General features: G+C 47.1%; 1 protein-coding gene across 5 annotated transcripts in view; it reads right to left on the bottom strand.

The window, feature by feature from the left end:
• The window catches only part of PPP6R2 (protein phosphatase 6 regulatory subunit 2), a 913,508-nt gene that overhangs the window by 308,541 nt on the left and 581,381 nt on the right, over positions 1-23,586 (bottom strand). For all 5 annotated transcript variants that reach the window (XM_085653731.1, XM_085653733.1, XM_085653735.1 and 2 more), the window contains exons 19-20: positions 15,171-15,352; positions 14,425-14,590 (exon numbers count right to left, since the gene is read on the bottom strand). In XM_085653731.1, the coding sequence (XP_085509857.1) occupies positions 14,425-14,590; positions 15,171-15,352 (348 nt within the window). The remainder of the gene's footprint in view (positions 1-14,424; positions 14,591-15,170; positions 15,353-23,586) is intronic.

Below are 23,586 nucleotides of genomic sequence, written 5' to 3'. Positions count from 1 at the left end.
GCTTCGGCTCCATCCTCAGATTGTTTTTCGCCAACAGGGAAATGATGGAGCGTAGTAATAACAGTGAGAAACCCATGTGTTGTATCTAAATAAGATGTACTGGAACGGATACAGGTAGCCGGGGAGGCGGGTGGGCGTGTACAACTCTGCAGCTCTACATGCCAAGAACAGATGCATACTGGTAAGTAGCATATTCCGTTCGAGGCATATGAGCTGCAGATTGTACACTTAGCATAGATTATATAGCAGTACCCAACCTTAGCGGCGACCACCGGTATCCGTTGCAGCTGTTTGAAAAAGTGTCTTTAGTACAGCCTGGCCCACCCTAGCTTGCTGCTTGGAATGCACATCTACACAGTAGTGTTTTGTGAAGGTGTGCGGTGTAGACCATGTGGCTGCCTTGCAGATGTCATCTAAGGGTATATTCCCTAGAAAAGCCATAGAAGCCCCTAACTTTCTTGTGGAGTGGGCTTTAGGGGGAACAGATAATGTTCTCTTTGCCTTTTGATAGCAAATTTGTATGCATTTTACAATCCACCTAGCTATCCCTGATTTTGAAATGGGGTTGCCTTTATGTGGTGGAGAGAAGGAAACGAACAATTGTTTAGTCTTCCTGAAGGGTTGCGTTCTTTGTATGTAGTATAGCAACGCCCTTTTTACATCAAGTGTGTGTAAGGCCCTTTCTGCAACAGATTGGGGTTGCGAGAAGAAGACAGGTAATTCCACTGATTGATTGAGGTGGAAGGGGGAAATGACTTTGGGCAGAAACTTCGGATTTGTGCGAAGTATGACCTTGCTGTGATGCATTTGTATGTAGGGTTCCTGTATGGTGAACGCTTGTATTTCACCAACCCTTCTAAGGGAAGTGATAGCTACAAGGAAAGCTGTTTTCCAGGTGAGAAACTGTAGCTCACATTTGTGCATTGGTTCGAAGGGCGGACCCATTAGTCGTGTAAGAACTAAATTTAGATTCCATACAGGGGAAGGTGGTGCCCTGGGAGGAATTACTCGTTTAAGGCCTTCCATGAAGGCTTTAATAGCGGGCACTCTGAAGAGTGATAAATGCTGCCTGTTTTGTAGATAAGCAGCGATCGCTGCTAGGTGTAGGCGTATGGATGAATATGCCAGGTTACACCTGTGAAGATGGAGTAGATAGCATATGATGTGCTGTATGGATGCATCTAGAGGGTTGATTGTATTGTTACGGCAGTAAATTACAAATCTTTTCCACTTTGCGGCATAGCATGCTCTAGTGGTAGGACGTCTGGCTTCCATGATGATGTTCATACAATCAGGGGGAAGGTTAAGGTATCCGAATTCTAGGATTTCAGGAGCCAGATCGCCAGGTTGAGCTGAGCTGGGTCCGGGTGCCTGATTTCTCCATGGTTCTGGGTTAGGAGGCATGGGGATAGATGCAGTTTTTGATGTGGTACCACTGACAGTTGTAGTAGCGTGGTGTACCACGGCTGCCTGGCCCACGTCGGAGCTACCAGAATGAGTGTGAGGGAGTGCTGTTGTAGCTTCCTGACCACTAATGGAATTAGTGGGAGAGGTGGAAAGGCGTATGCAAATCTGCCTGACCAGTTCATCCATATCGCATTGCCCTTGGACAATGGGTGTGGGTATCTGGCGGCGAAGCTTGGGCATTTTTTGTTTTCGTGGGTGGCGAAGAGGTCTATCTGAGGATGCCCCCACTGTTGGAAGAATGGGTGAAGAACTTGTGGATGCAGTTCCCATTCGTGTATTTGTTGCGTTTGTCTGCTGAACAGATCTGCCATGGTGTTTTGTACGCCTGGAACGTGCTGTGCCAGGAGAAAGATGTTTTGAGGAATTGCCCATCTCCATATGCTCTGGGCTAAGCGGGAGAGCTGGGGAGAGTGTGTCCCCCCCTGTTTTTGGATATAATACATTGCAGTCATATTGTCTGTGCGAATGAGGACTGCTTTGCCCGAAATTTGTTTTTGGAAAGATTTTAGGGCTAGAAAGATCGCCAAGAGCTCCAGATGGTTGATGTGGAGCGATTTTTGCTGTGGCGTCCATAGACCTTGCATGGTGAGGTGTAGAAGGTGCGCTCCCCAGCCGGAGAGCGATGCGTCCGCTGTTAGAGTCACTTGAGGAACCGGGTCCAGGAACGGCCGCCCTTTGGAAAGGTTTGTGGTGTTCCACCACTGCAGAGAGTGATGTGTGCGGCCGTCCACCAACACCAGATCCGTCAGCTGACCCTGGGCCTGGTTCCACTGTTGTGCTAGGCACTCTTGAAGTGGACGCATGTGGAGTCTTGCATGGGGCACTATGAAAATGCAAGACGCCATCATTCCTATGAGCTTCATAAACACTCTTGCTGGAAGAGAGTGCTGAGGAAGGAATGTTTTGCGTAAGGCTTGAATGCTTGTGATTCTGGCTGAGTTTGGATAGGCAATACCCTTGGAGGTGTCTATAGTGGCCCCGAGGTATTGCTTTGTGTGAGATGGTATGAGGTGGGACTTTTGGTAGTTCACCGTGAAGCCTAGCTGGTGGAGCAGTTGGATGGTGCTGTTTGTATGCTGCACACATTGGTCGTAGGACGCGGCTTTTATTAGCCAGTCGTCTAGGTAAGGGAAGACGTGAATATGTTGACGTCTGAGGTGTGCTGCTACTACTGCTAGGCATTTGGTAAACACCCGTGGTGCGGTGGTGACCCCGAAGGGGAGAACCGTGAATTGGTAATGTTGCCCGTCCACCACGAACCTGAGGTATTTCCTGTGAGAGGGGTGTATTGGAATGTGAAAGTATGCGTCTTTCAGATCCAAGGTTGTGAGAAAGTCTCCCTGGCAGAGGAGTGGGAGGACTTGTTGTAGAGTGACCATGTGAAAATGGTCTGAGTGTATGTAGGCATTTAGAGGCCGGAGGTCCAGAATGGGTCTGAGGGTCTCGTCTCTCTTTGGTATTAAGAAATATAGAGAGTAGACCCCTAGATTTCGTTGGTTGACGGGGACCTGCTCTATAGCATGTTTTTGCAGGAGTGAAAGTACCTCTTGTTTGAGCAGTGTGGAATGTTCTTGAGACATTGGACGGTGCCTTGGTGGGATATTGGGTGGGGTAGATGTTAGCTCTAGACAGTACCCTGACCGAATAATTTGGGTCACCCATTTGTCCGATGTTATGGACTCCCATACGTGGATAAAGTTTTGTAGTCTGCCCCCGACCGGAGTGGAATGGTCTGGGGGGAGCGGAGGGGAGTCATTGTGCGGGGGGGGTGGCAGAACGGGTGTTGTTGGTTTTGCCCCTGCCCTTATTGTTGTTACCCCTGTAACCACCTCTCTGATTGCCCTTTGAAAAGGTATTTTGAGGAGGGGACTTGTAGGAGGAAGAGGCGTTATCGGTGGAGGAGCCTCTACCTGTGCCACGAAAGGACGAGCGTCGAAAGGAACGCTTGGAGGCTTGTGTTTGGAGTGCCCCCATAGACTTTGCTGTGTCTGTGTCTTTCTTCATCTTTTCGAGCGCTTCGTCTACCTTTGGCCCAAAGAGTGTTTCCTGGTCAAAGGGGTGATTGAGTATGGATGCCTGGACTTCTGGTTTGAACCCTGAGATCCTGAGCCAGGCGTGGCGGCGAAGCAGGACACTGGTATTTATGGCCCTAGAAGCAGTGTCGGCTGCATCGAGGGCACACTTAATGGAGGTGTTTGTGATTAGTTTACCCTCCTGTATGAGGTCATGAGCCTTGTGCTTGTATTTTTCTGGAAGGTGCTGCATAAGAGCCTCTAGTTCGTCATAGTGTGCTCTATCATATCGCGCAAGCAGTGCTTGTGTGTTTGCAATGCGCCACATGTTTGCAGCTTGGGAGGCGGTGCGTTTACCAGACGCGTCCAGAAGTTTAGATTCTTTGTCTGGCGGTGGGGCATCTCCTGAGGATTGGGAGTTAGCCCGCTTTCTAGCTGTGGAGACAACTAGGGAATCTAGGGGAGCAGGGCCCTTGATGTAAGCAGGGTCTGTGGGTGCCGCCTTGTACTTCTTCTCTATTCTAGGGTTCAGTACTCTGGCTCTGACAGGGTCTTTGAACACCTCTGTAGCGTGCTTGGTGACACCCTTAAGCATGGGTAAAATGGAAGTAGATTTGTCCTGTATATCAAATGTATCCAGTAGGAAGTCTTCTTCTACTGGTTGACTGTGCATGTCCACCCCATGGTAGTGTGCTGCTCTCTGCACTAAATGATGAAACCCTAAGGAGTCCTCTGGAGGAGACGGCCTTGATGGGTATAGGTCGTCCTGAGGTACATTGGGTATATCAGGGTTATTGTAATCCTCCCATGGATCTGGGGTCCCTGGTGGAGTGGGATCCATTGGGGGGTCCGCCGGGTAATTGTCAGGATCCCCATCATCTGGATCTGGGGATGGGGCCGGATCGTAGTGAGGTAAAGGTGGCGGAGACCTGTGAGGTGGAGGCGGTGGAGGAGGTGTGGGTAGGGGAGGCGGTGGTGGGGAGGGCACTCTGAGGGGAGAAGTAGCAGAGTCCTTCCTTTTGGGTGGAGGAGGAGGAGCCGGAGCATCAAGGCGTCTTTTCTTGGTAGTTAAAGTCAAAAGCCCAGTCTTTGGATCTTTGGACAAAGTCTTTTGTAAAGGGTCTGGTGTAAACAGAGCCAACGGTGTTGAGTCGTCTGTCGGCACCGGTGATTTCGGAACCGGGGGTTTCGATGGTCTGTGTGCGCCATGCTTTTTTGAGGTCTCCGGGTGTTTCGGCGTCGAATGATGTTTCGGCGCCGGAGCGTCGGTGCCGACAGATTTGTGTTTGTGTTTGGTCGGCACCGAGTGTCCAGGCTTCGGCACCGGTGGTTTCGGAGTCGAGCTGGATTTTGCAGTCTTCGGTGCCGGATGCTGTTTTTCGGCACCGGGTGTCGGCTGGCTCGATCCCGAGCTGCCATGAGACTTTGGGTGCTTCAACACCGGGCCCGAAGGTGGGGTGATCGAAGTTTTGGTTTTGGTTTTGCCCAGGCCGGCAGGCGAGGGAGTAACCTGAGTCTCTTTGGTTTTCGGCGCGGGGGTGGGAGGGGGCATAGTACTCACGGCCCGCTGCGCTGGTGCAACGTCCTCCACGTCGGAGTCGTCGGCCTCGGAAGCGCTGACGACGTCTTCCTCCTGTTCGGTGTGTGTTTGCCCCGAAGCTTCGGCGTCGTCTCCGAAGATGTCCGGTGGAGCTGCCGAGGATGAGTGCGCCATGGTGCGTCGAGCTCTTCGATCTCGGATGGTCTTCTTCGATCGAAAAGACTTGCAGGCGGGGCAGTCTCTAGCCTCGTGTTCCGGGGAGAGGCAAAGGTTACACACCTGATGGAGGTCGGTGTGGGGGAATTTAGACCCACATTTTGGGCACTTTTTGAACGGAGTCCTTTCCATCGGCCGGGACCGGAGTCGCGGAGGGCCCGAAGGCCGGTGTCGATGTACGGGATGGAGAAAAGTGCCGCTTCGAGAGATGAAGATGATGAAGGAACTCGAAGAATCGAGGATTTTCCGTCGAGGCTGGAACCGTAGAAGTTCGAAGCCGGAGCACGAAGTATCACATCCGAGCCCGATGGCGGAAAAAAACAATCTGAGGATGGAGCCGAAGCCCATGCGCAGTACGGACCGAAGGAGGAGTCACCAAACTCGTGACTTCCAAAGACGGTCCAAGAAGAAAAACAAACTGCAAACATCCGGGCCCAACACCAGATGGCGACCTATGCTAAGTGTACAATCTGCAGCTCATATGCCTCGAACACAAAGTTACAGGTAAGTAACTTGTTTTCTTACTCCAGTATTGGAACTTTCATAGATTCCCATGCTTGTATCAGAGTAGCTAGCAATTATCACATCTTTTGGAACCATTACCAATATCAAACTAGGAACAAAGCCATAGTAAACAAATCATGAAGACATTCTCAATGGTCAACAACATACTTAGAAATTTCAGAAATATAACTACATAAGGTTACAAAATGTGCTAGAGCTGATAAAACCGTAACATGGAAGGGAAAGCTCACCGCTAGTGAAAGAGGTTCTTCAGGACTGCTTGGCCGACTGCTGTGTCACTGCATCACAGAATCCAGGCAGTAATGCTTTGTAAACGTATGTGTACTGCTCCAGGTCGCTGCACGGCAGATCTCACGGATAGGAACACCAGCAAAGAGGGCTGGAGAAGAAGACCTCGCCCTCGTGGAATGAGCACGGACTCACCCTTCCAGGGGCTTGCCCGCTGCCTTGTGACAATATTGGATAGCATTAGTGATCCAACAAGCGATCCCCTGCTTGGAAAGGGGAAATCCCTTACGAGGATCACTAAAAGACACAAACATTTGAGAAGACTTTCTGAAGTCTTTAGTTCGTTGAAGATAGAACTTTAAGCACCTCTGAATATCCAGAGAGTGAAATACTTTCTCTGCTGGATTAGTAGTTTGAGGGAAAAAAGCCTAAAGAATTACCGGCTCATTCAAATGAAAGACCGAAGGAACTTTAGGAATGAATTTTGGATTAGTATGTAGTACCACTTCCACTTTTGAACTGTAGAAAGGGTTCTTGAATGGTGAGAGTCTGCATTTCTCCCACACGCCCGGCAGAAGTCAAAGCTAGAAGAAATGCTACCTTCCAGGAGAGGAATTTCAACTCTGCTTTGTGAATCGGTTCGAAAGGAGGCTTCATAAGCTGGGTGAGAACCAAGTTCAGATGCCAAAGAGGAGGAGGAAGCTTGACTGGAGGGAAAACTCTGAAAAGTCCCTTGAGAAACTGTTTAACTATCCTTGCCGACCAGAGGGAAGGGCCTGAAGACGTGCGTCTGAAGCGAGAAATTGCCGCCAGATGCACTTTGATAGAAGAGTGAGCCAGTCCCACTTTGGCTAATGATAGAATGTATGGAAGAACTTCATGCGGCTCTGATTCAAAAGGATGGAGGCCATTGTGTTGACATCAGATACAAAACGCTTCCATTTCAATCTAAGTCTTATTCGAACTTGGGGCTCTTGCCTGAGAAATACCTCTTTACATTCTGCTTAGAGATTCAGACCAAGAAAATTCTCACTGCTCAGGAGCAATGCTGAGAGCTGAAGTGACTGAGGATCCGGATGCCAGACTTGGCCCTGGGACAACGTCAGCAGCGAAGGAATCGGCTGCAAGGGCAGAGGAAGGTCCAGAGAGAGAAGGTGAAACTCTGTGAAGCAAAACTGTCTGGGACATGCAAGGGTTATCAGAATCATTCTACACGGTTCTGCTTTGAGCTTCCTGAGAAGTCTGGGGATCAGAGGAATGGGAGAAAAAGCATAAACAAATGCGCCTGACCAGGCCATCAAAAGCACATTCCCCAACGATCCCGGATGGTGAATCCTGCTTGCATAGAACCGGCATTTCCTGATCTCCGGAGTGGCAAAGAGATCTATGGAAGGTGTGCCCCATCTGTGAAAAACCTTCCGAAGAGTGAAGTTGTCCAGTTCCCACTCGTGGCTGACAGACTTCAGTCTGCTGAGAGTGTCCGTTGCTTTATTGGGGACACCTGGAAGATGTTCCGCTCAGAGTGATATTTCTTGCTGAATTGCCCACTTCCAGATTGCTTGGGCTTCTTGCGACAACAGTCGAGATCTGGTGCCTCCTTCTTTATTTATAGAATGCATGGCCGTTGTGTTGTCCGTACGTATAAGAACTGTCGACTGTTGAATTCGTGGAAGAAAGGCTTGCAAGGCTAGGCGAATCGCCATGAGCTCCAGCAGATTGATATGCAACAGACGCTGCTGAGGCTGCCACCGGACGCTTACATGAAGATCTTGTAACACCGCTCCCCAGCCTTCGAGAGAGGCGTCCGTAGTTATTATGTGTGGAGCCAGGGCCAGCCTGAAAGACAGACCTTGAGAAATGTTTTCTTTGGTCATCCACCATGACGTGGCCTCTTTCATGGCCTCGGTAACTGAGATCTTTTCGTCGAAGGATCCGTCGACTTGGCGCCACTGCAAGTCTAACTCTTCTTGGAGTGGACGCATTCTTAATCTGCAGTGAGGAATTAGGGGTATGCATGAGGAGATGGAACCCAGCAGGGACTTGTAGAGGCGAACTGAAAGTGACCTTCTTTTTAACAGTCGGGAAGCCATGGACCTCAGGCTTCTCTTGCCTCTCCAAGGTCGGGAAACCCTTGTTTATGGATGTGTTTAGAATGGCTCCCAGAAATCTGGCTGTCCTTGACGGACTGAGAGAAGACTTCTGTTCGTTGATTGTTAGACCGAGATTGGCAAACAGGCGGGTACACGTTAGGACTGTTTCCTCTGCTGCCTGTTTGGTAGGAGCTTTTAGCAACCAGTCGTCCAGGTAAGGAAAGACCTGAAGCTTTTGTTTCCGCAGAAAGGCTGCTACCGGAGCTAATACGTTTGTGAAGATCCGAGGAGCAGATCGCAGTCCAAAGGGAAGAACCCTGAATTGAAATGGGCTCTTGGCTACTAAGAAGCGAATAAACCTCCAGTGAGCTGGGTGAATGGGTACGTGAAAATAAGCGTCCTCTAGATCCAGAGTGGCCACGAAATTCCCTGAGTTGAGAAGTCGAAGGATGTCTTGTAGAGAAACCATCCGAAAGGATTGTTTGATGAGATAGGTGTTGAGTTCCCTCAGATCTAGTATAGGGCGCCACTTTTCTAACGTCCTCTGGATCAGGAAGAACCGGGAGTAAAACCCCTTTCCCCATTGAGAGATAGGAACCGGTTCTATAGCTCCTTTTGAGGAGCATTTGATGGACCTCTAACCATAGCAGACGGAGTTGTTTCGATACCGTTGCACGAGTGGGCTTGGATGGTGGTGGTTGGACAAACTCCAGGGTATGGCCGTAATGAATGATGTTTAATACCCAACAGTCTGATGTTATTTGTTGCCAGTTGTGGAGGAAATATGAAACTCTGCCTCCCACTGATGACACAGGAGGAGAGGGGGCAGTAGTCAGAGCCAGAAAGCCGCTATTGGCGCTTAGAGTTGTCTCTGCCCTGGCGACCCTGTCTTCCTCTATTGTTTGAGCGAGAGAAAGAAGATTGATTCTGCCATTGGTTATAATTCAGCTTGTAGGATTGAGACTGGGAACCATACGAGGAGTACCGTTGTTGTTGGTAACCTCCCCTATATGAAGTTACCTCTTCCCCTCGCTCCTCTGAATGGGAATTTGCAGTACTGCAGAGTCTATATATTTTCCAACCAACGCTTCCCCATCAAAAGGCAGATCCAAGACTTCCGGGCGGAGCCAAGTGGCCTGCAACCAACCCTGTCGGAAAAGGACAGCCGCTCGAGCCAAGGAGCGAAAGGCAGTCGTTGCAATATCCATTGCACAATCAATGATTTCTGCCGATGTTATCTCGCCTTCCTGGAGAATCTTTTTAGCTTCTTTCTTTCGTTCTTCCGGCAACTGATCGACATAGAGGGACAGGTCGCACCACATCTGGCGATCATATCGCCCAAGTATAGCCAAAGAATTAGCTGCTCTGACCAGCAGGCTGGACATAGAAGAAAATCTTTTGCCCACATTATCCAGACGCCTGCCTTCTTTATCTGGAGGAGTGGTAAGGGGAGCTGAAGGATTTCTAGATTTCCTCTCAGTGGCCTGCGAGATGACAGAGTCCGGTTTAGGCTGGCTGCTTAAACAGGCTGGGCTACCCTCCGGAGCCTTATATTTCTTCTCCAGACGAGGTAAAACTGTAATGACCGTGGCTGGATTTTGCATTGCCTTTAAGCCTTCCTCCCAAACATGGTCCACAATTGGAATTGACCGGACCGATTTCTTATAAGGTTCCTTAAAATCGTAAAGGAAGCATTCAGATTCCACGTTGGTCATGGGCAGGTCGAACCTTTTAGCGGCCCTCTCCATTAAGTTATGGAAACCCCCTATATCCACAGGTGGAGAATCAACAGGTGCTGGAGCAGGAGAAGCTGGATCCGGAATAATAGTCATCCCACTCTACATCTGGATCCGGGATGTGACATTGCCTTGGTCGTCGTCAGAGGTGTCATCCTGGACGGAAGGCGCAACAGGTGGAACATCCTGCGCTTCCAGCATTGGCGGAGGCTGTGGTAATTGAGGGGCCACGGGACGATCAGGAGGAACAGCAGTAACCGGCACTCCTACTGGAACAGGAGGCTGTGTTGCAAATCTTTTCCTGTAATCCAAGAGCATAGCTTGTAAGTCTGTTAGCAAGGAGGAGGGCATTTGGACCATCTCCTGATGATAGTCTTGTTGATATTGAGAGAGAGGACCATACTGCTCAAAATCCTCAAACTCCCCTTCAGAATCTGTGTCCTGGCATTTGACATGTAGCTGAGAAGGACTATTAGCATAGCCAAAAGGTCTCTCCTCCTCATCCGATTCTTCTTCTTCGAGAAGTGCAGGAAGTAAAGGAGTCACCCTTCTTGGCGAAGTCATCTCCGGTGTGATTTGACGTTTCTTGAGCAAAAGCGAATTTTTTTCCACCGTCGTCGGCGTCGTCGGCGGGACTATCGACGTCGAAGAAAGGATCGTTGATGAAGAAATCACCGTCGACGCAGTCGTCGATGTCCTCGTTGACGTTGTTGGCGTCGTCACACTCGTCGACATCGTCATCGTTGATGATGACGTAAATACCACCGGTGTTGAACTCGTCGACACAGAGCCCTGTGTCAATACTGGTGATGAGGAAACCATCGTCAACGAGCCTGTCGGCGGGGTGAAAGATGAAGACTACCTTAGGCTTTTCCGGAATCGTCGACGAGTGAGTCTTTTTTGATGATTTCACCTCAGAAGTCAATGATGATGGCTTTTTGAAGGTCTTTGAAGCCGCAGGAGGAGACGATGGAGGAACAAACTGGATTTCCTCTCAGAACTTACTCCTTTTGATAGTCCTTCCCTCTCCTTTACACCTTGGTGAGGAGATTCAATAGGACTAAACCCTTCAGACCTATCAGAGGTCTTTTTCAAGGCCTTACCAGGGTGTTTCTCAGAAGGTGAAGGAGAAGCTCTACCCCTTTTTACAGACCTTCTGGAAGAGGTCGCAGAAGATGTTTCGTCGCTGTCACTGGACACTGGCTCCTTTCTTGACTTCAACTTCTGGAGCAGGTCAAAAAACGCCCTTCACGATCACGCAAAGGTTTGGTAGAAAAAGTGCGACATATTTTACATTCTGCAGCCTTATGGTCTGGGTACAGACAGTAAATACAGTCCTTGTGCTTGTCTTCAATATATAACCTCTTCTTAGCACAGGTAGCACATGCTTTAAAGAGGGCCTTCTTTTTATCCGACATCCTGAAGAAATTGAAGAAAAAACTGCTGAAAAAGTTGTCGAATCCAAGTTCTAGGAACAAAAACTGAGCAGAGCTCAGCGGAGACTCCTTTGCACGTGCGGTAGAAAATCTGAGGTTCTGAGCTTCTCTCAAGAGGGTTCTAGGGGGTGAGACTAATCTGATTGGTTGTTGTTTTTTTTTTAGGTCTCTTTTACAAAAAGAGGTGGATAGGTTGCAAAACAAGAATGGGCCTAGGTTCTGTTTTGGTAATGGTTTCTTTTGCTATTTTATGTATACCGGGGACACCCATTCCGACGGCGGGGAATGATACAAGCATGGGAATCTATGAAAGTTCCAATACTGGAGTAAGTATTGGTTCTGACAAAGATTTTCCCAACTGCAAATCCTCTGTTAGCACATTGGTTTGGACTTTCATACTTGGCAGTTGCAAATCCAATACCTCCACCGCACATATTACCACAGCAAAGGAGGGACACTTCTGTCAGCGGTCCAGGGGAGAACAAAATCCAGTGTTCGGGAAGTGTCCAACCCACTGACCGCCTGCAAGTTCATATAAAAATGGTCATCATCATAATGTCAGTGAAAATAATTCCTGTCTTCATCCATCGTCATCTCAAAATGCTGGTTGGCTCTGATCAGACTGGAAAAGTTGTTGGGAGCTCTGGGTGCAGCTCTGAGGCAAAGGCATGGTTCTCTCAAGTCAGACTGAACTAGGGCCGGGTGCATCGTTGCAGCACTGGGTCTCAACCTTGGTCAGGGCCAATGAGGATTGGGCTCTGAGTCGGAGAGGACTATAGGAATGTAAACGCCCTCTGGCACCAGTGCCGGAGCGGAGGTTGCGGGCACAGGAGTGACTTTAGTGCCAGAATGGAATCCGTCTGGGTTCAGAGCAGAACCCAAAGTGTGTTCTGGGGGAACAGGCATCGGAACCACCAGCATTAACCCGACTGAAGACCTTCATGGATACACAGGCCGGAAAATGCACCAGATGGTACCAAAAGGGTGAAAAATTAGCAAAATTGCTACTCTAAAGGACCCAATCCGTTGCAACACTGCCGATTGACCCAACAGCTCTCTGTGCAATCGGGATCAGATGTGGAATTAGGTCCTCAGTGGGGGACCGGAATCGAGACCACGAGACACCTTAAAAACTTCATGACGTTTCAGGCTGAGAGTGGCTGGACTGAGACAAATCCTGCTTGGGTTTCTTGGGCTTTCACTTAGACTTCAACTAACCGAAAAACTTGGTCCTTGACGAAGATGCGTTTCGGGAATAGCGTTGAGAGCAGGAATGGGTCTGCGCACTGGGGTTCAAGCAGGACTTCCAAGGCTTCTTTCGGTGTTCGGCAATGTACACGTTCACTTTCCCTGATCGCCTTCGACTCCATAAGGGCGCACTCTTGGCATGACTTGGAGTTGCGTGTCCAACCCAAATAGTAAAAGGCACAGCTTGTGCAGATCAGTCATGAACATCTGTTTGCGACAGTCACTACCAGGTTTAAACTGCGTAGTTTTAGCTTCCCTTGCACACTGAAAAAAATAATTTTTAGAGCAAATAAACGTTTCAAGTGACAAAAAAAAAAGTTGTGAGCGAGCTATAGCTCTCTATATAAAGGATCAGAAAGGAACTGACATCAATGCACAGGGGCGGCACCTATATGTAAATTTCACCATCACATCGAGGGTGGAACCAAGACGATGTGGAGCCACACAGCAGCACCTCCTTGGGATATTCCAAGGGTGAGGAATCCATGGTTAGAAGTATCCATTAGAAGAGCTGCACAAGAACAGTTAGGTGTGAGGCAAAAAACGACTGAAAGGAAGGTGAGGCTGCTTTGCCACAACACTGCTTGAGGTCTGTCAACATTTTAGTGCTTTCTCAGTACAAAATATCATTCACAACATAAAATTAAATTGAGAACATCTGGGTGAAAATTTCATAAGGCAAAAGTATACCTCCAACATAAGGAGTCATTTGGATCTAGAATAAAGCATCAACTTGAAGTGACTGAAGATGAAAGGAGAGTGATACGCAGCAGGTTTCATTATTCTGATTATGTCAGAGCTGTTTTTCAAACTATTTTGTGACTTAGCATCGCAAGGTGCCACTCTGGCTAATATTTTATCAATAACCAGACCGATATTGAGCAGCCTGGATAACTGAAACAGGGTGTGGTGCTACTATATCTACTTTTAAAGATCGACTTGGAAGATATCAATTTGCACAATACTGTCAAGGTAAGTAAATGTGGAATTAGAAGAGCAAACCTACGTTCCACCATGAAAATATTGTGCAAGTTGATATCTTGAAGTCTATATTGTTGCTGGTCAACAATTTTGCAATTGATATTTAGGCATACAAGTCTAAAGACATGAGCAGGTCTCCATCCACATGTCTCAAGAAAGTCATATACCAACTCCCAGCTAAACTCCCCCTAAATAAAAATTCTATTCACCCCTTTAACCAGAAAACACACATCCTAGATTTGTTTCCAGCATTCTGTAATACCAAAGACTCAGTGTTCACAGATCTTATTTTTCAGTTGCAATGAAAGGCAGGCAAAACATGTACATCTATTCGGCCTGACCACTTAAATAAGGCTAGTCTAGGAAAAGTGAGCCCCCATCTGCTGCAAATGCATGCATCTAAGAACATATAGAATAATTCCACATTTTTTGTAAAGCATGACTTATCATCCCTAAAGGTATCCAGGCGCTGGGGGACCGTCGGGATTATTATGTGAGCTAATGCCCAGAGTCACATGATGCTTAGCTAAGCTGGCACCAGTAATCAAACTGTGAGCCCCGCAGTCAGCCGCTCTGGCCGCTGCGCCACACCTCTCCCATTAATAGTGACTAACCTAGGCAGCACCCCAGATCAGAAAAGAGAAATACAGAGAAACAAAAGAGAAATGTATCGATGTACACTATGCAAAAAGACAAGGGGGCGGGGGAAGCTGCAGCTGATATATTGTGCATTGAATGAGACAACCAAACTATCATAGCTCAAGGTAGAAAGCGGGCATCTACGGTTAGAAAGACATTCATTAAGGAGTTTGAAACCTATTACCCCCAACAATCACTGGCAGCATGGAATCATAACAGCGGAGCACGCAAGGAGTCCACATGCATGCAGTCATCTGTAAAAGATTGATCAGTTCAAAAGGAAGATGAAAATATTCCTTCACATACCAGCAAAAGGGTTGAAAGTCTGTAAACTTGGCCCATCCCTTCTCCTCAGGAGCAGTCTTTTCTGGCGCAGAAGCACCCCACACACTGGAACCCACATCCATGGCTACACTAGGAGTGGGAGGCTTGGAATTCACAGTCTCATCAAAAACAGCTGTCCAGCCAGAGCCTGGGAGAGGGTGCAAAGAGAAATTGGTCAGTGCTTAAAAGTAGCAGAACCCAAGTTACTCTACACATTACCCAGTAACTTTGGCACAAATCTGATAAAAGTTTGTATAGTTTAAATTACCTCTAGCTCACCTGATTTGTCCATTTGTTCCCACATGCCCTCCCATCTTGAGTATTGTTACCATTTGGCCTGCCCTTTGCTTTACTCTTTAATACACTTTTCTCTTGCGGTCGTGTAAGTCATATTACTACCTTTGTTTAAGTTGAGATCAGCACACGTTTTCTCTGTGTATGTCAGGCATTTGGTACAGTCTTAATGCACTTAGATTTTGTTAAATACTGTCATTCTGTTAAGCATGGATTTCTATTATGGGGATGGTGCGTTTTAACTTCAAATATGTTTGCACTTTGTGAGTGGCAGAGGTTGCAGACATGCATTGTAAGGCATGCATCACACAACCCTCAATGTATTAAGTGTGAATTTAAAACTGTATGCTAGCATTTCATTTAGACTGTCCCATGCCCAAACAGGAATTCAGTCTTAAAATAAACATGTAAATTGTTCTCATTGCAGTCTGTACCTTCAGAGTCTGTGTCTGTCTGCTGAGAGGAGTTACTAATGATGGGACTCAGGGTGGGCAGGGTTGTAGGCTCTTCCGTTCCTCCCTCATTTAATTCCTCGTCAGACTCCAAGCTCCCATCATTCACTCCATTTTCAACGTCACTCTTAGAGGAGCTTTCAGAAGTCTGAGATGCTCCAAACCTGGGGTAAAAGGAGCCAAAAGGTTAAGTATCACTATTAAAGAGATCATGAGATTGACCTGGAAAAGTACAATTCTCACAGGAACCAGAATTAGACAATGCAATATCAGACTTTACCATAAAGGAAAAAATCACCTACTGTACGATTGGGGAGAGATGGTTAGAAGACGTGAGACAAAGATTGTCCACTGGACCCAGGGAACAGGATGGATTTTAGAGCAGTACTTCTATTTGAATAGTGAGAAGAAGGTCATGCAATGGTGTGTTCTTAGACTAGGAAGGACTATTGCAGTAAAATTAAATACTGTTCTATTTCAACAGGAAGCTGAACAGCTACAATGTGAAAAGTGTAAAGTGCATGGCTGGGATTTTTCCGTGAAACCAGAGTTCTTAACTGAGTTCACAGGAAAACGTTTGCAGCAGTTGAAGGTTGGGTAAGAGATAGCACTTCAGCAACCGTCACACATGTGAAGACTGAAATCAAACCACAGATATCATTTGATTAACAAAAGGGAACTGACAGACGGATCCTCGAATAATAAGATCAACCCATGAATGATCCATCATCAGATGAAATGTAATCTTAAGAAGCAGGAAAGAAAACTTCTCAAACAAGAGAAACCGTAGCCATGGAGACTTGAGCAGCTTGTGATGCATTTGACTTTTCCGGATCAACTTATTTAAGATTTGACGTATCGTCTTCTCAAAAAGTGAGTGATAAAAATAGCTTGCTTGCTCCTTTCTAAAACCGAGATACACTGAAATAGCATTCTCACTTCAGGAAAGATAATCATAAGAATACATGTCAGAATAGTCAATCCCCCTTCCAACTGTAGAAAGTAAAAAATGCAGAGAAATCATGTTCTGAAATCCTTAAAACCAGTGGCAGATACATACCTCAAGGCTCGCCTCATCACTGACCACATTACATCTAAATGGCACCACTTGGAAAGATTCTTGTAGGCCATAATCTAGGCTATTATAGGCATGAGAACAATTCTGGAGAAATCTTAAAATCGATGTACTATTAAAATATGCGCTCCAAAGTCAGAAATCTTGCTCCTATGACCCAATGATTTGAACTTCCTGCCATACATCTGGGCACCCTCCAAACCACCTAAACCTACTGCAACTTTGGGGGTTGGAGGGGAGAGTCTGTTCGACACAGACATATACGTTACACAACATGTCAAAGAAATAAAAAAAAACGTACAAATTACTACTGCACTAATTAACAGATCCCCATACCACCTTCTAGAATCCTATTGTAGTGTTCCTCTCAATGCACAGGTACCAAAACATCTATACAAAGGAGAGACTGAGGTCTTAAGAATTTTTACTGAAACAGAGCACACACCACACATCCAATGGTTTCTTCAGTGCCAGTTCATGCTCTCAGTCCACATCAAGGACAAACATATGTATAGTGAGGGTGGGGCTATTAGGTGTGTCAGGTGCAGAAGTTGCATTGTAGATGAGGTGCACAAAGTCAGTAACATGTACTTACTGCTACATCACATTGCCATCTCCCCAGTTTGAAGTAAAACTGAGCAAACGTTCCTTACTACTTGAAGGTCAGAAGTGGAAATGCGTAGTATAAGGGAACAGTGAAAGAATGACGTTGCCAAACATGTTTTTAATTATGGCTTGATTAAACTGATTCTAAGAGCCAGAACAGTGTTTGCACAGAGTGTAAAAATCCCACGACAGCCTTGCAAATGTTGTCGAATTGAACATGCCTTTAAAAGACCACTGACAACACCTTGGATTCAACCACATCTACATTTAATCCCTCTTCATTTGGAATGCTATAGTTCATTTTCAACATACATGCAGTGTGATTGTAAAATATAAAACGGATCAATTTTATTGGTGTGACCACAATCTGTACACTGAATGATACGCAAGCCCTCTTTATAAAAGAAAATAGATTAGTTTAATTTCAAGTCTACTGTACACACTCACAGGATAAAAGTTATACTAGATGTCCAGTTTCACTGTAATTCAAATTATTTTGTATTGGGTCTGTAGGAACCTGGGTTCACCAGGCCATAAGGGCGGTAAGGTGGCGCGAGCCGGTCAGGCAATCAGAGGGCTATGTGTTAAGCAACCATACACCACACGCTTCTCATGGACTAGAGTCACACACAATAAGGGACGCCACACCGTTTAAATTATGCAAATACTTCAAGTTTATCCAAGTATAGCTGGTCAGTTGCAGTTCAGGAAATAACAAGGTAATACATGAATCATAATACCATCGTTCAGTACATGCGACACTCTTGGTGATATCTATGCAGTGCCTAACCTCGTTCATGTACCCACGCCCGCTGGTTAAATGCGGGAGATTCTAGCGCTGGGCGCACTTATGTAAAGTCTTTCCCTGAACAGGCCGTCTAACACAGCGTACTACTTGTAAGGGGGAACATTGGGTTCATCAACATGGCGCCTGTCGAACTGAGCGCTCCTCGTGACCACTGGCCCCTAGTACTGTGAAGCAAGGCACATAAAACACAGCGCTACGCGCAATCAGTTGCATGTGGAAACGTTTGCGGAGAACAGTTATCACAACGCGTTACTCGTAATCAGTTGCATATCATTACCTTCGAGCAGAGCATATAACCCAATGCGCTACTCGCATTCCTGGGCATGTAACTACGGTCGAGCAGAGCATATAACACAGTGCGCTACTCGCGTTCCTGGGCAGGTAATTTACTTTCGACCAGAGCATATGACACAGTGCGCTACTCGCATTCCTTGGCATGTAATTTACTTTCGAGCAGGGCATATAACACAGTGCGCTACTCGCATTCCTTGGGATGTAATTTACTTTCGAGCGGAGCATATAACACAGTGGGTTACTCGCAGTCCCGGTCTCTCCGGCTGGGGAAGCAGGGTCGGTGGCGTGAAGCGCCACACGAGGGTAATGTCAGTCAGTTCTTTGGACGGCTTCCAGCGGGGAGGGTGATGCTCCCCGCTGGAAGTTCACAGAGCACTGCGCTCAGTATTACAGAAGGGGGGACACGGACAGGATCCCTCGGCGGGGTCTCTCCGTCGCGCGGGCAGGGGAGGGGAGGGGACTCCCACGGAGGGGACAACCCGGGCCAAGTGCGGTGTGGTTTCCAGACCAGCAGGGGGTGCACCAGGGGGGATCTCGGCCTCCGGGCTTACCTCCGTCTCGGCGTCAGCAGGCGTCCGTCCTCACGACGTTGGGGGAACTCGGCCCCGACCTTGCGCACCTCCTCACACGGCTGCGACGGCAGCGACGGGGCCCCGGGCTTCGCCTGGGCCTCGCGACACAGCAGGGCACTCCTCCAGGCCGCGGCGGTGAGCGCGCTGGCTTCGTCGTCGCAGGGGTGGGCTCAAATTAAGGATGGGGGTAAAGTGCTCAGCGGAGCACGCTGCCGGGGGTCCCAAACCAGGGCAGGGAGCGCGGGGGTCACAGCGCTAGTACCTGGTCGATCCCCGGTGGCTTGGCAATCGGTTTAGTAATTAGTTCAATAGGTTAGCTTGGACACGCAGTCTCAGCTCTGGCATTCAAGGCTTACAGCTCGCTCTTGTCATGCAGTCTCAGTTCTTAAAGTTAGGTTTCAGTTCTCAGTTGACAGATGAAGTCTTTTGGCGCAGATGTATCTGGCGCCCTTAAGGGGTTCTGTTACAGGGGTAGGGATGGAGAGGGCGACTAGGTCCTTTCTAGTCAGGCTGGCAGAGAGTCTCTGGGTCCTCCTACTACTGGGCAAGATCAGTGGGATTCACAGGGCACCTCACTCACTTAAGAGGCAGTACCTAAATCCTGTCACTCTCAGAGGCATAAGTCCCTGGCTAGGCCCTACCGCCTACACTCCTGGTGGATTCTTCCAGCTCTGCTTCACCCCAATGGCCAACTCACCACAAAAGTTTCCCTCCCACTCTTAAGTAGCCCTAGGTCAGGTGACCTCTAGCCAAGGCGGCAAAAGTAAAACCCCACCTCCCTTCTAGAAGGTTCCAGCTTCTTCTAGGAGCTTCCCCACTCTAACTATGGGACAAAAAGGCCGGCTGGTATCGCAACATTGTTGTGGGTCCCAGCCAGCTCCTGGCAGCTAGGGTGCTACTATGAAAAACGACCACCCTGCAGTAGCAGGGGTCTGTGGCAGCCATCTTGGGAGAAGGGAGCACCTGCACCTTAACACTGCCTGGCAATGAAAAGGCGCCCGGAGACCTAGTCCAACATAAAAATGAGGGTGGAAAAAATGAGGCATGATACAAAAATAGAAGGGGAGACCACCCTAGGGCGGACAGGTCCAACAGGGTCCCTTTCAAATTTGTCTTTAGGAGAGAGCTGACCTTAACAAAAATTCAGGAAATCACATGGCATGTGGTCCCTTCACCACATCAAAGGTAGACGAATAAGTGAGAAGCTCAACTCCAGATGGCCAGAGAGTCGACAATGTTGAGCTGAATTGGAAATACCCAAATCATTTTTTATCCTATGCATCTATGCAACTTCAGTCGACGTTCAAACAAGTGACAGGGAAGGAAATGCATAAAGTGAAAATTAATCAGGACTTGGATTTTCATTACCATCAGTAAGAAAACACTTGCACACTTTCTAAGCGCTCCAGCCATGCTCCAAACAGCAGGTTAATTTCTATAACCCACTGAACACGATCACTTTCATCTCTTCCAGAACTGGTTCGTTAGCAACTGAGGGTCTGATTAATGTGTCCTTTAGGAAACCAGACGAGGTTAGGTAGCTAATACTTCTGTCCCCAGAAAATAAAAATGGGACCTGTTGAACACAGAATTTGCGCTAGAACCCAGAGTCCCGCCCACGGGCAGGGAGCCCGGATATATAGATATAGATATATATATATATATTCACTTAAAAAACCATAGGTTTCACACATGTTATAGTTAGGAATTAGCATTTAAAAAACCTTGCAAATTCACTTAAAAAACTATAGGTTTCACACAGGTTATAGTTAGGTGGATATTTCACTCGCCCGCAATCCACTGCTCATGACGTCACATATTACATCACTCATGACATGGTCAGTGGCATCACTCATGACATCACTGATGACATCATCCTTGTGATAGAGTGGCGGTCGCGCGAGTTATAGTTATCTGAACTAACTATAACGGGGGAATTTCATTGGTTTTTTACGAGTGAAATATCCACCTAACTATAACCTGTGTGAAACCTATGGTTAAGTGAATTTGTACGTTTTTTTAAATGCTAAGTTATGTATTTATTAATTTTTATTTTTTCTTCAAGGTTTTTCACCGTGCGCGCACCCTGCGATTTTTTTCTAAAAATGTAAAATGTTTTTTTTCCCCTTGGGGGTCCTTCTGTGACCCCCTTTCCTTTTCAGTGCGAGAGACAAAATGGCGGCCGACACTTCCTGATTTCGACCGATTCCAATGTTTACCGACATCTAACAACCAACGGTGCACGCGTATAGATATTTATATGCTTTTAAATGCTATTTTCTCAGGAAATACTGAACAGATTGACACCAGACCTGCAAAAGGCACTTCCCTGACCTGAGGACTACCTCTCTGCCAAATTTCAAGTAATTCTGTTCAGCCGTTCGGGCTGTACCTTCGACTAAAGGTCCTATGGAAAAATGCATGGGGAAAACGCTTTTTTGGACCCCCCTTTTTTCTCGGCCCCCGCTTGACGAATCACCCAGAGACTTTCAGGGTAGGAGCTGAGCGGAGCGCCCCATTTGTTTTGAAAATTTCGCGAGGATTCGTCAACCGGCGCCAAAGTTATTCAAAATAGAATTTTGGGATTTCCTATGGAAACACGATCCTAACTATAACTATCTACTGGCGACCGCCAGTAGATTATATATATATATATATATATATATATATATATATATATATCCAATGAAGATCCCAAGGTTCAACCACGACGGGTAAAACAACAGGCACAGACTCCAATGCAGGTATAAGCAATATAAGCAATTAGATTTATTGCACAATCATGTCAGGATGACGCGTTTCGACCGCCAGACTGCGGCCTTGATCACATCTATCTGTATCTATATCTTCCTAAGTGTAGATTTTCGCCTTCCTTCAGGCCGGCAAAGACACTTAAGAAAGAAAAACAAATTTGGCCAGATTCTTCATCTTGAAGAGATAAAAGGGGCCAGAATAAAGTCATTTTCTGATACTTTTAGAGCCAAACTGTATAAATATCCCTCACAAACCCCTTTTTAGGTCTCGCGCCTAGCGATGCAGTGCGTAGCTCTGCTCACGCAGCGAGAGTCCTTTTGTCCGGGGTTCCGAAACAGACCCTGGAATTGTACACGCTTGTGCGTGTGTTTTTAGTTTGGGCTTTCTTTATTGGGCTTTGAGTGCGTGTTTTTTTTAAACAGAGCACGCAATAGGCCAAAGGCGGGCGCATTGTTCCGCCCATGGCCTATTGGTGACTGTTACGCGCACCAAAGCCCATGTGGTTTCAATTATCGAGCCCAGACACGGGCACGATAATTGAAAACATATGGCTTGCTGTGGCACGCGCGCACCACTAGTGGGGGTGTTTTTTTTTTTTTTTACAATAGCGATCACTTTCAGTGCCACTTGTTTAATTTTAGGATGCAGACAAATGGGCAACTAGTTAAAGAAGGTAATTTCTAACTTGAATGTTTCCGTTGGTTTCATGTGAATTAATTGGTCATGGTAGGTGATAAAGGCACCCGTGTTCCCTTAGGTTGAAAGCGCTTGTAACCATCTTCCGCTTCATCCGGTTGCTCTGCTCATTGACCTGCAGGAAGAGTGGTTTGATCCGGGGCACTGAAGCCCATTGTTAAATGTCCCTAATTGACACTCTAGCAGCAAGTGCGCTTGTGAGCATTTGTATAAACTCTAAGGCAGTTTGGTTGCACCTACAATGAAGTGCGGAAACATGGAAGCTGCTAATGTGCATGCTGGAATATAAGTTTCAAAGAGCTCTCAAAAAAAGTGTATTCCATCTCGTGTGCACTCCAATTGCATTTTCCGGTTAAGGCATCAGTGAATGTGTTTTTTTGATATATAAAGAACGTGAATGTTCCACAACCCATTACCTTTCGTGATCCTTGGTATAACAGTAGCCGGCTAGATTCAGCCATGGGGTAAATCTCATGCACGATGATGTATCAAAATGTACAAGTAGCCAGTCTGGCTAGGTTTCACTTTCTGGTGGGGTATGGTTCAGACTGAGACGTGTACACTCTGTAGTATGATATACACTTCCTTATTCTCGAACATCTGAACATGGATACTTTGTGTCCAGTGGGGGCATCCGTATCTCTTCAAAGAGTGTCTGTTCCAGGTCACATGGAAGGTTGCCTTCCATGTGACTTGGAACAGACACTCTGAAGAACCAGAGGCTCATTTGTTGTGCGCATTCAGGGAGCCACTGGCTGCATAACTGCTCCAGAACCAGAGGTGCAGTTTTGTGAATGACTTGTGCAGTTGGGCACAACTTGGTGACTTGTAAATCGGCCTCACTCACGAATGCTCGTACACTCACGTCACTGAGTGGTGTTAGGAAGGCAAGTTGGCGTCAAGACTAGTGCAGGGATTTTTACCCACTCAGCTTACTAGCGCCTGGAAAGGAAGAACTACCGTAACGTACTGCCTCGGTAATGACCTAATATGAATTAATTGGTTAAGAGGGAGTGTTTAATATGCGGGTTAAAAGAATAGGCGTTTGTGAACACTTGCTACCTCATTCTGTAACCATGTCTCCATTCTGAGCTGAAGTGTTTGTTAATGAATGACTGGCGTCCCAGAAGACAGGGAGGCGCCAGAGGGCGAAGTTCAGTTGGTACTTGTTAGACAGATTTAAATTTGTAGGCTAATATAGCGCCGCTTCTCAGCCTTGAGCGTATCCAAGCGCAGTACATGGTCACGGGGAGATGAAGCGATTTGCACAGAATCCCAGGTTGTTGAGCCGACGCCCAGAACCGAACGCCGATCCCCAGCTCCTGAGTTGGCAGGGTTTTCTGATGCTTTTTGTGCTCTGCCATGTTCTGCTAGGTAAATGCACCCAATACCATTGCACACTGGGCCATGGCAGATGCAGAAAAAGTGGCATTTCTTTTATTTTGTAAATAAGCATTGGCTCTAATGAGCCTCGTGTGGGTTCTGTGAAGAGGTATCTTTTCATGGACGTCGAGTCCCATATGGTAGAGAACACTGGCGGTGCCCCTAGCAGAATATATTTTGACTTTAGCTCTTAACATTGGGTGTAGAGTT

Source organism: Triturus cristatus, chromosome 4_1 (genome assembly GCF_964204655.1).
Source record: "Triturus cristatus chromosome 4_1, aTriCri1.1, whole genome shotgun sequence".
Lineage (NCBI taxonomy): Eukaryota > Metazoa > Chordata > Amphibia > Caudata > Salamandridae > Triturus > Triturus cristatus.
The sequence above is the reverse complement of the archived record's forward strand: the minus strand, read 5'-3'. Positions and strand labels throughout refer to the sequence as shown.